We start from the raw sequence: 12379 nt of genomic DNA on the forward strand, positions 1-12379 counted from the left end.
AAGAACACCGTCCTAACCGTGAAGCATGGTGGGGGAAACATCATGCTTAGGGGGTGCTGTTCTGCAAAAGACATAGGAGGTCTGAATTGTATTGAAGGGCAGATGGATGGGGTCTTGTATCTGGAGATTTTGGACAACAACCTCCTTCCCTTAGAGCACTGAAGATGGATCGTGGCTGGGTCTTCCAACATGACAATGACCTGAAACACACAGCCAGGGCAACTATGGAGTGGCTCCGTAAGAAGCATTTCAAGGTCCTGGAGGAGCCTAGCCAGTCTCCAGACCTGAGCCCAATAGAAAATCTTTGAACTGAAACTCAATGTTGCCCAGCGAGAGCCCCAAAACCTGAAAGATCTGGAGAAGATCTGTATGGAGGAGGGGGCCAATATCCCTGCTGCAGTGTGTGCAAACCTGGTCAACAACTACAGGAAACGTCTGACCTCTGTGATTGCAAACAAAGGTTTCTGTACCAAATACTAAGTTCTGTTTTTCTATCGTATCAAATACTTATTTTCTGCAATAAAATGCAAATTAGTTCTTTAAAAATCATACAATGTGATGTTCTGGATTTTATATTTAAATTCTGTCTCTCACAGGTGAAGTATCTACGATAAAAATTACAGACCTCTCCATTCTCTGTAGGAGGGAAAACTTGCAAAATCCGCAGTGTAACAAAGGCAAATGTTGGTGCAGTTATTTTCCCTACTGTAGATAGGTAGATGATAGATAGATAGAAGGGTGGATGGATGGATAGATAGAAGGATGGATGGATGGATAGATAGAAGGATGGATGGATGGTTGGGTGGATGGATAGATGGATGGCTAGAAGGATGGATGCATGGTTGGATAGATTTTTGGGTGGGTGGATGGATGGATAGAAGGATGAACGGATAGAAGGGTGGACGGATAGAAGGATGAACGGATAGAAGGGTGGATGGATAGAAGGGTGGACGGATAGTATAGATGGGTAGATAGAAGGATGGATGCAGTGGTTAGTCTTCTGCTTATTATGTGATACTTTTTGTAAGGAAATGCTTTGAGCTGTAAGACACAACAATGGACGCCTTCCAGACTTTGGTGCTTGGTGAGTTCCTCTCCCGGCGCGCGTCGCTCTTGCTAGTTGTGCACACACAGTCTGGCCGCTCTGATATTTGGACGATCCCCATCTGTGGGAAGAATGCGATAAAGCGAATGTCCTTGCAGATATATGTTCCAGGATGTATGTGTTTGTGTAAGAAGGTCGTCCTAACCTTGAGACAGAATGAGGAGGGCACTTGAGGTAAAACATAATTCCTACAGTCAGTCATAAAATATTATCACACCCAGAAAGGTAAAAAAAACCCTACAAAGAGCGATGGCCCTGGGGCGTCCGTGGATTACACCAGCAGCCTTTGCATTGGTCATGCTCACACTGTCCTGTGGTGGCGCTGCAGTAAAATGTAACACTTATTACATTTGAAAAAAAATAAAATGAAATAATAAAAATATATTTAAAAATTGGAAAAAAAAAACAAATGTAAAATTTGAATCCTCATCCTTTTCTAATTTTTTTTTGAAGACCGTTATGGACCAATTTTTTAAATAAACATCATGTCATGTCATAGTTCTCTTTAGTGAGGATCTGTACCTTGTTGTCCAACAGTGATCATTAGAAAGAACATTTTGGACTCATCTTGAGATCTCCCGGTTTGCTATCAACAGTCCATCATTCAGGGCAATAGGACTGTAATATAACAGCTCCTCGTGGGCGGTGCCTGCTCTGATTGGCTGAGCATTACCATTGCTTTTAAAGGGTAACTGAAGTTTTAATCATTTTTTGATAGGTTATAATCCCTTTGTAATAGTGTTAATCAACAGGGTCCAGGTCCTGAGACCACCAATGATAGAAGTACTCCACATATCCTAAAGCAGAGCAGTGCTCCGCCCTAAGTGAAGGAAGACCTGCCACCTAATCTGAGCGATCAGTGAAGGTCTTAACTATATGTATCCGTGATCCCCCATTGTCTACGTGACTCGTCCTCCATTGTGATCTGTGGAGCGCCGCGGAACCACTATCTAACCAGCTCCGGTCTGTGGTTGTGCATACATATCGTTATTTCCACCCCTGGGCTAAATTTGGAATCAGCTTTGTACCGGCTGGTTTTCTTTTTCATCGGCTGGTTGTCTTTTTCACCGGCTGGTTGTCTTTTTCACCGGATCACAACCTCTTTTTTTTAATGTTACAAACTTAATGTGAAAATGTCAATTTGCAGTGGAAATGAGCTGAAAATCTTCATCGGAAGCCGGTGGAGTGTGGGGAGTTGCGCTCCGTTGGATCGTCACCCTCCCGGAGCGGTGAGCTCTCACCCGGTCTGTATATTATTGCAGGTGATAGAACTTGCATCACTTTGCTTAGAATCTCTCCTATTAATAATCCTCGGAGCCTTCAGTGTTACTAAAAGTATTCTAGCTCCAGGCGAGTTCTAACGTATAGATGGAAAACGCTTACTACAATGATTTTTTTTTTGTTCTTTGCAATTCTGCTCCTTTGCATATTTTTTTGCACCCCTGAATGCCTTGAGATCAGCTGTTTCGGCCTCCGTGATGTACAGTCTCGGGCAGGTGTCTGTGCAAATAGTTTAGGACGTTGCAGCAAAATGGAGTGGACTAAGGAGTTTAGCGCCCCCTATCGGTCACTTAGGAACAGAGCAGAGCTGCCTATGGAGAAATTTACTCTCCACTCACTGACAGCTTTTTACAGTCAGTTTATAGTACTTTACTCCTGAACAGCGCCCCCACTTCTCCACAGGCGGTACTTGGTATTGCAGCTCATCCAATTCCGCATATAAGCCTTGGGGTGCAAAAATAAGCATGCTGGAGTAAAATGCGCGCATTTATTTTAGCCTTTTAATAAATTTCAGACATGTACTCCACTCCCTCGGCGGAGAAGGTCAACACTTTTCTCATGAAAATGATCATGAATTTTTCAGCTGCGCTAAGATCCACCTAGTTTTCCAAATGTTGGCCGAGACTGGCATAAAAACACCAAAAGTCTGAATATTTTGCCTTATTGTTATGTGCCCCCTGGTGCCAGCCACAGATTGGTCAGCGCCTGCTATTTCCATTCTCTCCGTTGATCTGAATGTTCCTCTTGGGATAAATATAATTATACCGAAGCTGCAGATTTTGCAGTCGTATTGATGCAGTCACGGATGGTTTATTTTATCTGTGACAGAAACAAAACAGCTGATAACATCGAGAGGGAGGGTAAAAGCATCAATTTCTGCTGTCCAAACATAGCAGGAATGAAAACTGATTGGGAAACTTTTCTGACTGTGCTTTCCGGCAGCCGTATCTAAGGCGACACATGTAGATGCAGGTAATAATGTGTATTCCTGTAATTATCTGTGGTCCGGACGCACTGACGCCGTCTGCAGATGCTTCTCGCAAAATTAGATTATCATCAAAAAGTTAATTTATTTCAGTTCTTAAATACAAAAAGTGAAACTCATATATTGTATAGTCATTACAGACAGAGTGATCTATTTCATGTGTTTATTTCTGTTAATGTTGATGATTATGGCTTACAGCCAATGAAAACCCAAAAGTCATTATCTCAGTAAATTAGAATAATTAACAAAACACTCCTGTAAAGGCCTCTAAAGCGTTTATAAAGGTCCCTTAGTGTGTTTCAGTAGGCTCCACAATCATGGGGAAGACTGTCGACTTGACATGTCCAGAAGGCAGTCATTGACACACTTCACAAGGAGGGTAAGCCATAAAAGCTCTCTTAGTCTGTTTCAGTAGGCTTCACAATCATGGGGAAGACTGCTGACTTGACAGATGTCCATAAGGCAGTGATTGACACACTCCACAAGGACGGTAAGCCAAAAGATGTCCCTTATTCTCTTTCAGTAGGCTCCACAATCATGGGGAAGACTGCTGACTTGACAGCTGTCCAGAAGGCAGTAATTAACACACTCCACAAGGAGGGTAAGCCACAAAAGCTCCCTTAGTCTGTTTCAGTAGGCTCCACAATCATGGGGAAGACTGCTGACTTGACAGATGTCAAGAAGGCAGTCATTGACACACTCCACAAGGAGGGTAAGCCACAAAAGGTCCCTTAGTCTGTTTCAGTAGGCTGAACAATCATGGGGAAGACTCCTGACTTCACAGATGTCCAGAAGGCACATACTGTAAAGCAACAGCATGGAGGACATTGTACAGGAGTACTGAGACATAGTGCTGTAAATCCAGCTCCTAGGCGAGTTAAACACATACTGGTAAGCAGCAGCAAGGAGGATGTTGTACAGGAGTACTGAGCCATATTGTTATAAATTCAGCTTTTGGGTGAGTTAAACACTTACTGGAAAACAGCAGAATGGAGGACATTGTACAGGAGTACTGAGCAGAATTGCTGTACATCCAGCTGTTGGGTGACTTAAACACTTAGTGGAAAGCAGCAGCAGCATATGTCTTTCATGTCTCTGCCCAATGCTCATCCATTCCCCACTTTCCTGTACACTTTAACAGCTGCGCTATGATCCCTCTGTGAGCTGGCAATCCTTTTGCTAACATATCTAAATACATAATTTTGAGTCCACACTTTGAAATTTACTTAATATTAAAATTTAATATTACAAGAAAAAATGAGTTCTCAATTTCCCAGATCAGTGAGTCACTGTGGATCCTGTAAAGCAGGCAGAGCGTAAACCACGTAGCAGAAATCAAAAGTGGAATCTAAAGCTTTGCTTACGAGCGACATTCTTAATTTTTGTCTACAAAGGACTGTGGTTAAAATACTCGCTCCTCGCACATTTTTCTCAAAGGAAAAAAAAAAAAAAAGATTGCGGTCGGATGACAGTGCGCAGGTTGGACAGGAGTACACACATTTTTCCACTAGAGGGCGCACGGTAACATATGCCAGGCCGCTATTATCAAAATTTGGAGTTGAACATGTGCATAATCTTTTGATTATTTCTTTTTGCCCATAAAATGAGCAAAAAATCCTGAGAATTGTTTGACTTAAGTTAAAAAAAAAAATATCGAAATCTTTTTTTTTTTTTAGAATTTTTGGGGTGATTAACCCCTTAATGACAGACATGTATGTGTCAATACTCCTTAATGGATATATGCCATATATATCCTGTATATTGCTCTCTTGGATAGCGCCCATTGTACCCCCCCCCCCGAGATCAAGGTGAAGGCAGTCCATTTGCCCTCCATAAAGTTGCTACAGACCTCCATACACCTTAGATTAAAATAATAAATAATAATAAAATACCCCATGATATCGGCGGAACTGGACGACCATCTGATGTGTAGAGAATGATCGAGAATACTTCATGTGATCTTTTTTTTTTTTTTTTTTTTTCAGGGGTATTGGCCGCTGCCATAAGTTCCTGGCAGCTGCTTTTGTTCTTATCGCGTCATTTGAAAACAGATGCATGCTCAGCTAAACTGAGCGTGCATGAGTAGGGAGGAGAAAGGAGAGGCAGGTATGGGCTGAACGATCCTTCAGGGGTGATAGATTTTGGAAAACTTTGGTGGCAGTCAATTATGTGACCCCTTCCTCCATAGTCTCGCCCCTGACACACAGATTTCCTTGGAATCACCCGTACTTTGAACGAAGAAATTAAACCCTTATCCTGTTTCATTGGGGGAGGTTCAGATTCGGCGGATCTATACTTAGCGCCACTTTTTTTTTTTTTTTACCGGGGGCTAAAAATAGTGGTAGGTCCTGATCGGAGCCTTCGGAATCTCGCCGGCCGTTACATCTTGTCCTATAGTATAAATAAAATAAGCAGCTCGGGACTTTGGAAAGGTTAGAGCTGCTAAACAGGCCGCGTTACACGCTCCGGGCCGAGCACAGCCACAGCTGTGGAGGGATTAGCTGCCGTCTGCGGGCGATTTCTGCTGTTATAGACGGGGGTCTTGCTTTCAGTTTGGATACCGCCGGCGCATAGAAGCTGGCCCAGTCCTGCAGAATTTTCTGGCGCGGGGAGCTGTTTACATGAGTCGGGAGCTGGCGCGGCACCAACAATACCTAAAATACCTCTGAATAGAGCGAGCGGGCGTCCGACCGCAGAGGATACGGCTAACAATAGACAGAGATTATTGGTTATTTTTAGAGGTGTGTAAAGCATCTGCACAATCCGCCGGGGGACGCTGCTCTGGAGAGAGGCTATCGGCTGCGATTGTTCCGCCTGTGCATCCTGCCAGTCCGCTCTGCTCACTGACGCCCGTTCTTCTTTTCATCCAAAAGAAAAGGAGATCAAAGCCAGGAATCCTAAAACGAAAGATTAGGAACATTTACATTTTACCTCTTGGATTATTATTTAGACTATTCTGACACTTTTGTCCACAGACAATGGCGTACCAGTAATAGCGGCAGACCATGGGGCCACTATGGAGCCCGTGAGTTGGGGGGGTCCGGTGCCTGTGCCAGCATGGCTCCTCGCGCCCGACATTGCATTTTAACTGTATCGGCATCCTGAAGACAGATACAGTTGAAAGTATTGATGAAAAGGAGCCATCAGCTTCCTCCTCCATGATTCTCCCTGTGCGTCCTGACGTCTCAGCGCAACCATATTGCGCCCCCTGCACTGAGATGTGCAGAGCTTCAGACTACTTCCCCCGAGGAAACGGGGAGAGGGTAGTCCAACACACAATTTGGGGGCATGGTGCCATTAAGAGGATGATTATACTGTTTGGAGGGCTATGTGGGGGCCAATATACTATTTGGAGGGCTAAGTGGTGGGCTATTATACTGTTCGGAGGGCTATGTGGAGGGCAGTATACAGTTCAGAATGCTAAGTGGTGGCCATTATACGGTTTGGAAGGCTGCTTGAGGGCAATTATACTGTTTCCAGGGCTATGGGGGATTATACTGTTTGGAGCACTAGTGGGGGCCATTATACTGTATTGTGGCCTTTATACTGTGTGGAGGGTTATGTTGGGGCCATTATATGGTCTGGAGGGCAAGTGGGGGTGATTATACTGTTTTGTGGCCATTATACTGTGTGGAGGGTTGTGTGGGGACCATTATACTGTTTGGAGGGCTAGTGGGGGGCATTGTACTGTTTGGAGGGCTAGTGGGGGCCATTATACTGTATGAGTGCCATTATACTGTGTGAATGGTTGTGTGAGGGCCATTATACTATATGGAGGGTTGTTTGGGGGCCATGATACCGTTTGGAGGTCTAGTGGGGGCATTATAATGCTTGGAGGGCTAGTGGGGGCCAGTATACTGTATGAGTCATTATACTGTGTGGATGGTTGTGTGAGGGTCATTATACTGTATGGAAGGTTGTACTGTTTGGAGGGCATTATACTGTTTGGAGGGCATTATACTGTTTGGAGGACTAGTGGGGCCATTATACTGTATGAGGGCCATTATACTGTGTGGATGGTTGTGTGAGGGCCATTATACTGTATGGAGGGTTGTCTGGGGGCCGTTATACTGTGTGGAGGGCTAGTGGGGGCCATTATACTGTGTGGAGTGCCATTATACTGTTTGGAGGGCTAGTGGGGCCATTATACTGTATGAGGGCCATTATACTATGTGGATGGTTGTGTGAGGGCCATTATACTGTATGGAGGGTTGTCTGGGGGGCCATTATACTGTGTGGAGGGCTAGTGGGGGCCATTATACTGTGTGGAGGGCTAGTGGGGGCCATTATACTGTGTGGAGGGCTAATGGAGGACATTTTACTGTTTGGAGTTACACCTGTTTGGACTTGGGTCATCGATATCAAGTTGGTGGTGTGTCTAACACTCCACAGAGTACGGAATAGCGGCGGGGGATGGAATGGCGCAGCTCTATACACTGTGTAATGGCCATTCTCACCTACTGTACTTTAGATCACGTTGAAGAGAATGGGAACTGAAAATTTTGTTTTACAAAAAAATCATCCCTCAAAAATCCACATCAGTAATTGTATCCTGAAATTCGGAATTCTCCCGTATATTTTATTGGATGCACATGTGTGTCCTCCAGACTTGTAATTCAGGAAGGAATAATCAGCTGCTCACTTACAACAAAATTCACTTTAACCTTTTAAGAAAAAATTCTTGACACTTAGTGCAATGGCAAAAGTATTTTATCCATAGGGATTTGGGTGTAGAGACCCTAATCAGTAAACTAACTGAGCTGTTAAGATCTATGGGCCGGACATAGATCGCCCTGAGACTCCGCCTCCAGAGCTTATTATAAGGAGGCATTACCAGTGTGAGATCAGGAGAGCAGATTGTCAGTCATTACATGTCTCACGCTGGTAACTCCTCCTTTCATTTATAACCAGCTCTGGAGGCGGAGTCTCAGGGAGATCTATGTCCGGCCCATAGATCCTAACACCTCATTTACATATTAAGAAAAATTTGGATTTTTATGGAATATGACATCGTATCGTAGATATCAAGGTGTCATTTTATTCAGCTTCCTATGACCTACATGCCCATATAGATGACTTAGGAGGGTGGATCCTACTGACAAAAAAAGCAGTGCAGGGATATCTTAATTTTTTGTGCTCTTATCAAACCATATTATATAGTGATGGACCATGTTTTATAGGAAATCTCCTGAACTTTCTACTGTCCTAATATTTCCTGTAATTAATTGAAAACATTGCAGAATGAATGATTTTCTCACTTTTAGTGGCCGACTCCCTCCCTGTAAGATCCGAGTCATTTCGGATGGTTTATCTTAGAACGATCTGCAATTATCCGGCTTCTTTTAGTTTTTCTTCTGTGTATTTTGTCTCCAGCTTTCTGCTGAAGTGGATCCACTTCTCTATGTTTACAGCCAGTGCACAATCAGTCTAGACTAAATGGCCTCCTTTTTCTAAAAAAAAAAAAAAAAGGCAAAATTTGGATTTTATTTTAGCTCTCATCGTTCAGTATGTCGGGACAGGAATCTACCAACAGGGGGCGCCGGGGGATGCGAGAATGGCATATTTATAATCATTAATATCCTGAGTGACAAACTCAGCTCTGCTACATCTGCACGTGTCGTATACAGTAAGCCGACAACTATAAGGATGGCACAGTGGTGTGTATTGTATGACAAACTCAGCCCTGCTACATCTGCATGTGTCGTATACAGTAAGCCGACAACTATAAGGATGGCACAGTGGTGTGTATTGTATGACAAACTCAGCTCTGCTACATCTGCACGTGTCGTATACAGTAAGCCGACAACTATAAGGATGGCACAGTGGTGTGTAATGTATGACAAACTCAGCCCTGCTACATCTGCACATGTAACAGTGAAGTGATGGCACAGTGAGGTGTACTGACTGACTCTCAGCTTTGCTACATCAGCACAAGTCCTATACAATAAGCTGTCACAGTGAGATGTAATGAATGAAAAACTCAGCTCTGCTACATCTCCACATGTCGTATACACACAGTAAGCTGACACCCAGACGGATGGAACAGTGATGTGTACCGAATGAGAAAACTCCGCTCTGCTTCATCTGTACATGTTTGCTACAATAAGCTGACAAAGAGAAGGGTGGCACTGTGAGGTGTACCGAATAACAAACTCAGCTCTGCTACATCTACACATGTAACAAACAGTAATCTGAAAACCAGAAGGACAGCACAGTGAGGGGGGCCGAATAACAAACTCAGCTCTGCTACATCTCCAATGTCTTATTCAGTATGCTGAGAACTATAAGGATGTCACAGTGAGAGGTGCTGAATGACAAACTCAGTCCTGCTATTTCACAGCAACATGTGGTTGTGCTGATGAAGCCTTATAATTGTAAGGACGGGGGTCCTGTCTCTGCCCCCCAATACATTGATCGGGGCAGTGATTTGCATCTTGTACAATCTTCTGCCAGCAGGTAAAAAACCATGAATGATGTTTTCGCAGGTGGCGACATCGACCATTTACACATCTCACTGATGGAGCTCAGGGCAAAGAATGAAGCAAGGGGTTAAATCAGTTGCTACAGAGCAGGTTGTCACAATGGAGTTGCCCATAGCAACCAGGTAACATTCTAATCTAGACAATGGAACAAGCAGCTCATGTTGGCGCCATGGGAGACTCCATGGTTGTTTCCCCATAGTGAACTATAAGATGAGCCCCTCTACCAGAGACCTCCCAAAATGTGCTACGCCTTTTAAGAGTTGTTGCTGAGGACAACCCCTGTCTATATGCCCAATTTGAGGGGGTCTCATGGCTCACTTAGCTTCCCTAGACTGATTGACAGTAAAATCAAATGCTTGGGAGCCTGGGTGAACAGCTGATGGCTCAGAGGTCATATTATGTCCTAATACTTCTTTAAAGGGGGACTCTACTGAATGGATAAATTAGACAACCCAGTCTGCATGAAGCCACCACTAGGGGGAGCTCACTGTATATGGATTTATATTATAGAAGTCAATGGGAGCTGTAATAAGTCTGTATGCAGTGAGCGCCCTCTGGTGGCTGCTGCAGGTTTCTTCTAATATCAGTCACTTCATAAAGGCGAAGCAGTTTAGCAGCCTCGAAATAGGCTGGTGGTGAGACAATGAGGGGTAAAGAGGGTCCTCTCCGGTATCTATAGGTTATCTATTACTAGCTATCTACCTATTTATTATCTATCTATCATCTATTATCGATCTATTTATCTATCATCTATCTATCGATTATCTATAAATCTATTATCTATCTATCATCGATCTATTATCTATCTATTTATCATCTATTATCTATCTGCTCTCTCTTTTTCCGCAGTCTCCCTCCTGTATAGACGCTCAGTCATTCCCCCCATATACAGGTGATGTAGCAGAGGTGACTTTGTCCTTTCCCCCTGCGACTTTCCCATAGATTCCCCTGATACACTCCCATCACACCGTGCTCTAAGCTGGGCCACATCTGGACGCGTTTCTGCTGCCCGCGGACACATGGTAGCCGGTGCTTCTGCTTTCTGCCCCCCAGGTGCCGGCTGTGCCCCCCAGGTGCCGGCTGTGCCCCCCAGGTGCCGGCTGTGCCCCCCCAGGTGCCGGCTGTGCCCCCGCTGCCCTTGGCGCCCCTCTGCCCAGGTAGCGGCTGGCTCGGGCGGTCACTCACGGCCGGCAGCACGGGGCTCACACGCCGCCGTTTCTGGATTGGAGTTGCCATGGTATCGGGCGGCCCCTCCCCCTGACGCTGCTCGGCCACAACTTCATTTGACTTTCACCACTGGCCTCCAAGGGCTCCAGAGCACCTAAGGGGAGAACTGGTGGCACCGGGGGCATGGAGACTCTGGGGGTCCGGCTGTACCAGCCCTGCTTCTACGGGTGAGTACCGGGGCCCTCTACAGCGGGGGCTTATACAGGGCTCCAGGAGTGCATTGTGCCCGGGCGGCTGGTGGTTATTAGAGCGCTGGAGGCTGCTGGTGTCCGGGGTATGATGTGCACTGGAGGTTAACCATTTATCTGCTGTACAGAATATACAATGGCACAGCGGGCACTGTATGATGTGCACTGGAGGTTAACCATTTATCTGCTGTACAGAATATACGATGGCACAGCGGGCACTGTATGATGTGCACTGGAGGTTAACCATTTATCTGCTGTACAGAATATACGATGGCACAGCGGGCACTGTATGATGTGCACTGGAGGTTAACCATTTATCTGCTGTACAGAATATACGATGGCACAGCGGGCACTGTATGATGTGCACTGGAGGTTAACCATTTATCTGCTGTACAGAATATACGATGGCACAGCGGGCACTGTATGATGTGCACTGGAGGTTAACCATTTATCTGCTGTACAGAATATACAATGGCACAGCGGGCACTGTATGATGTGCACTGGAGGTTAACCATTTATCTGCTGTACAGAATATACGATGGCACAGCGGGCACTGTATGATGTGCACTGGAGGTTAACCATTTATCTGCTGTACAGAATATACGATGGCACAGCGGGCACTGTATGATGTGCACTGGAGGTTAACCATTTATCTGCTGTACAGAATATACGATGGCACAGCGGGCACTGTATGATGTGCACTGGAGGTTAACCATTTATCTGCTGTACAGAATATACGATGGCACAGCGGGCACTGTATGATGTGCACTGGAGGTTAACCATTTATCTGCTGTACAGAATATACGATGGCACAGCGGGCACTGTATGATGTGCACTGGAGGTTAACCATTTATCTGCTGTACAGAATATACGATGGCACAGCGGGCACTGTATGATGTGCACTGGAGGTTAACCATTTATCTGCTGTACAGAATATACGATGGCACAGCGGGCACTGTATGATGTGCACTGGAGGTTAACCATTTATCTGCTGTACAGAATATACGATGGCACAGCGGGCACTGTATGATGTGCACTGGAGGTTAACCATTTATCTGCTGTACAGAATATACGATGGCACAGCGGGCACTGTATGATGTGCACTGGAGGT

At 45.0% G+C, this 12379-nt stretch overlaps 1 protein-coding gene and 1 long non-coding RNA gene across 13 annotated transcripts in view; one reads left to right on the forward strand and one right to left on the reverse strand.

Annotated features, from left to right (window-relative positions):
* The window catches only part of MITF (melanocyte inducing transcription factor), a 203437-nt gene that overhangs the window by 57603 nt on the left and 133455 nt on the right, over positions 1-12379 (forward strand). For 3 of the 12 annotated variants that reach the window (XM_077276109.1, XM_077276114.1, XM_077276110.1), the window contains exon 1: positions 11052-11247. The exons of the other annotated variants lie outside the window; for them this stretch is intronic. In XM_077276109.1, the coding sequence (XP_077132224.1) occupies positions 11204-11247 (44 nt within the window). In that variant the 5' untranslated portion in view covers positions 11052-11203. Of the gene's footprint in view, positions 1-11051; positions 11248-12379 lie in introns of those variants that run through there. 12 annotated transcript variants of the gene reach the window in all.
* LOC143787411 (uncharacterized) lies at positions 5204-11141 on the reverse strand. Its single transcript, XR_013218358.1, has 3 exons — positions 11039-11141; positions 8630-8821; positions 5204-6268 (listed from the first exon to the last, which is right to left on the reverse strand). It is a non-coding gene; the product is annotated as an uncharacterized LOC143787411 (long non-coding RNA).

Source organism: Ranitomeya variabilis, chromosome 8, assembly GCF_051348905.1.
Source record: "Ranitomeya variabilis isolate aRanVar5 chromosome 8, aRanVar5.hap1, whole genome shotgun sequence".
NCBI classification, from domain to species: Eukaryota; Metazoa; Chordata; class Amphibia; order Anura; family Dendrobatidae; genus Ranitomeya; species Ranitomeya variabilis.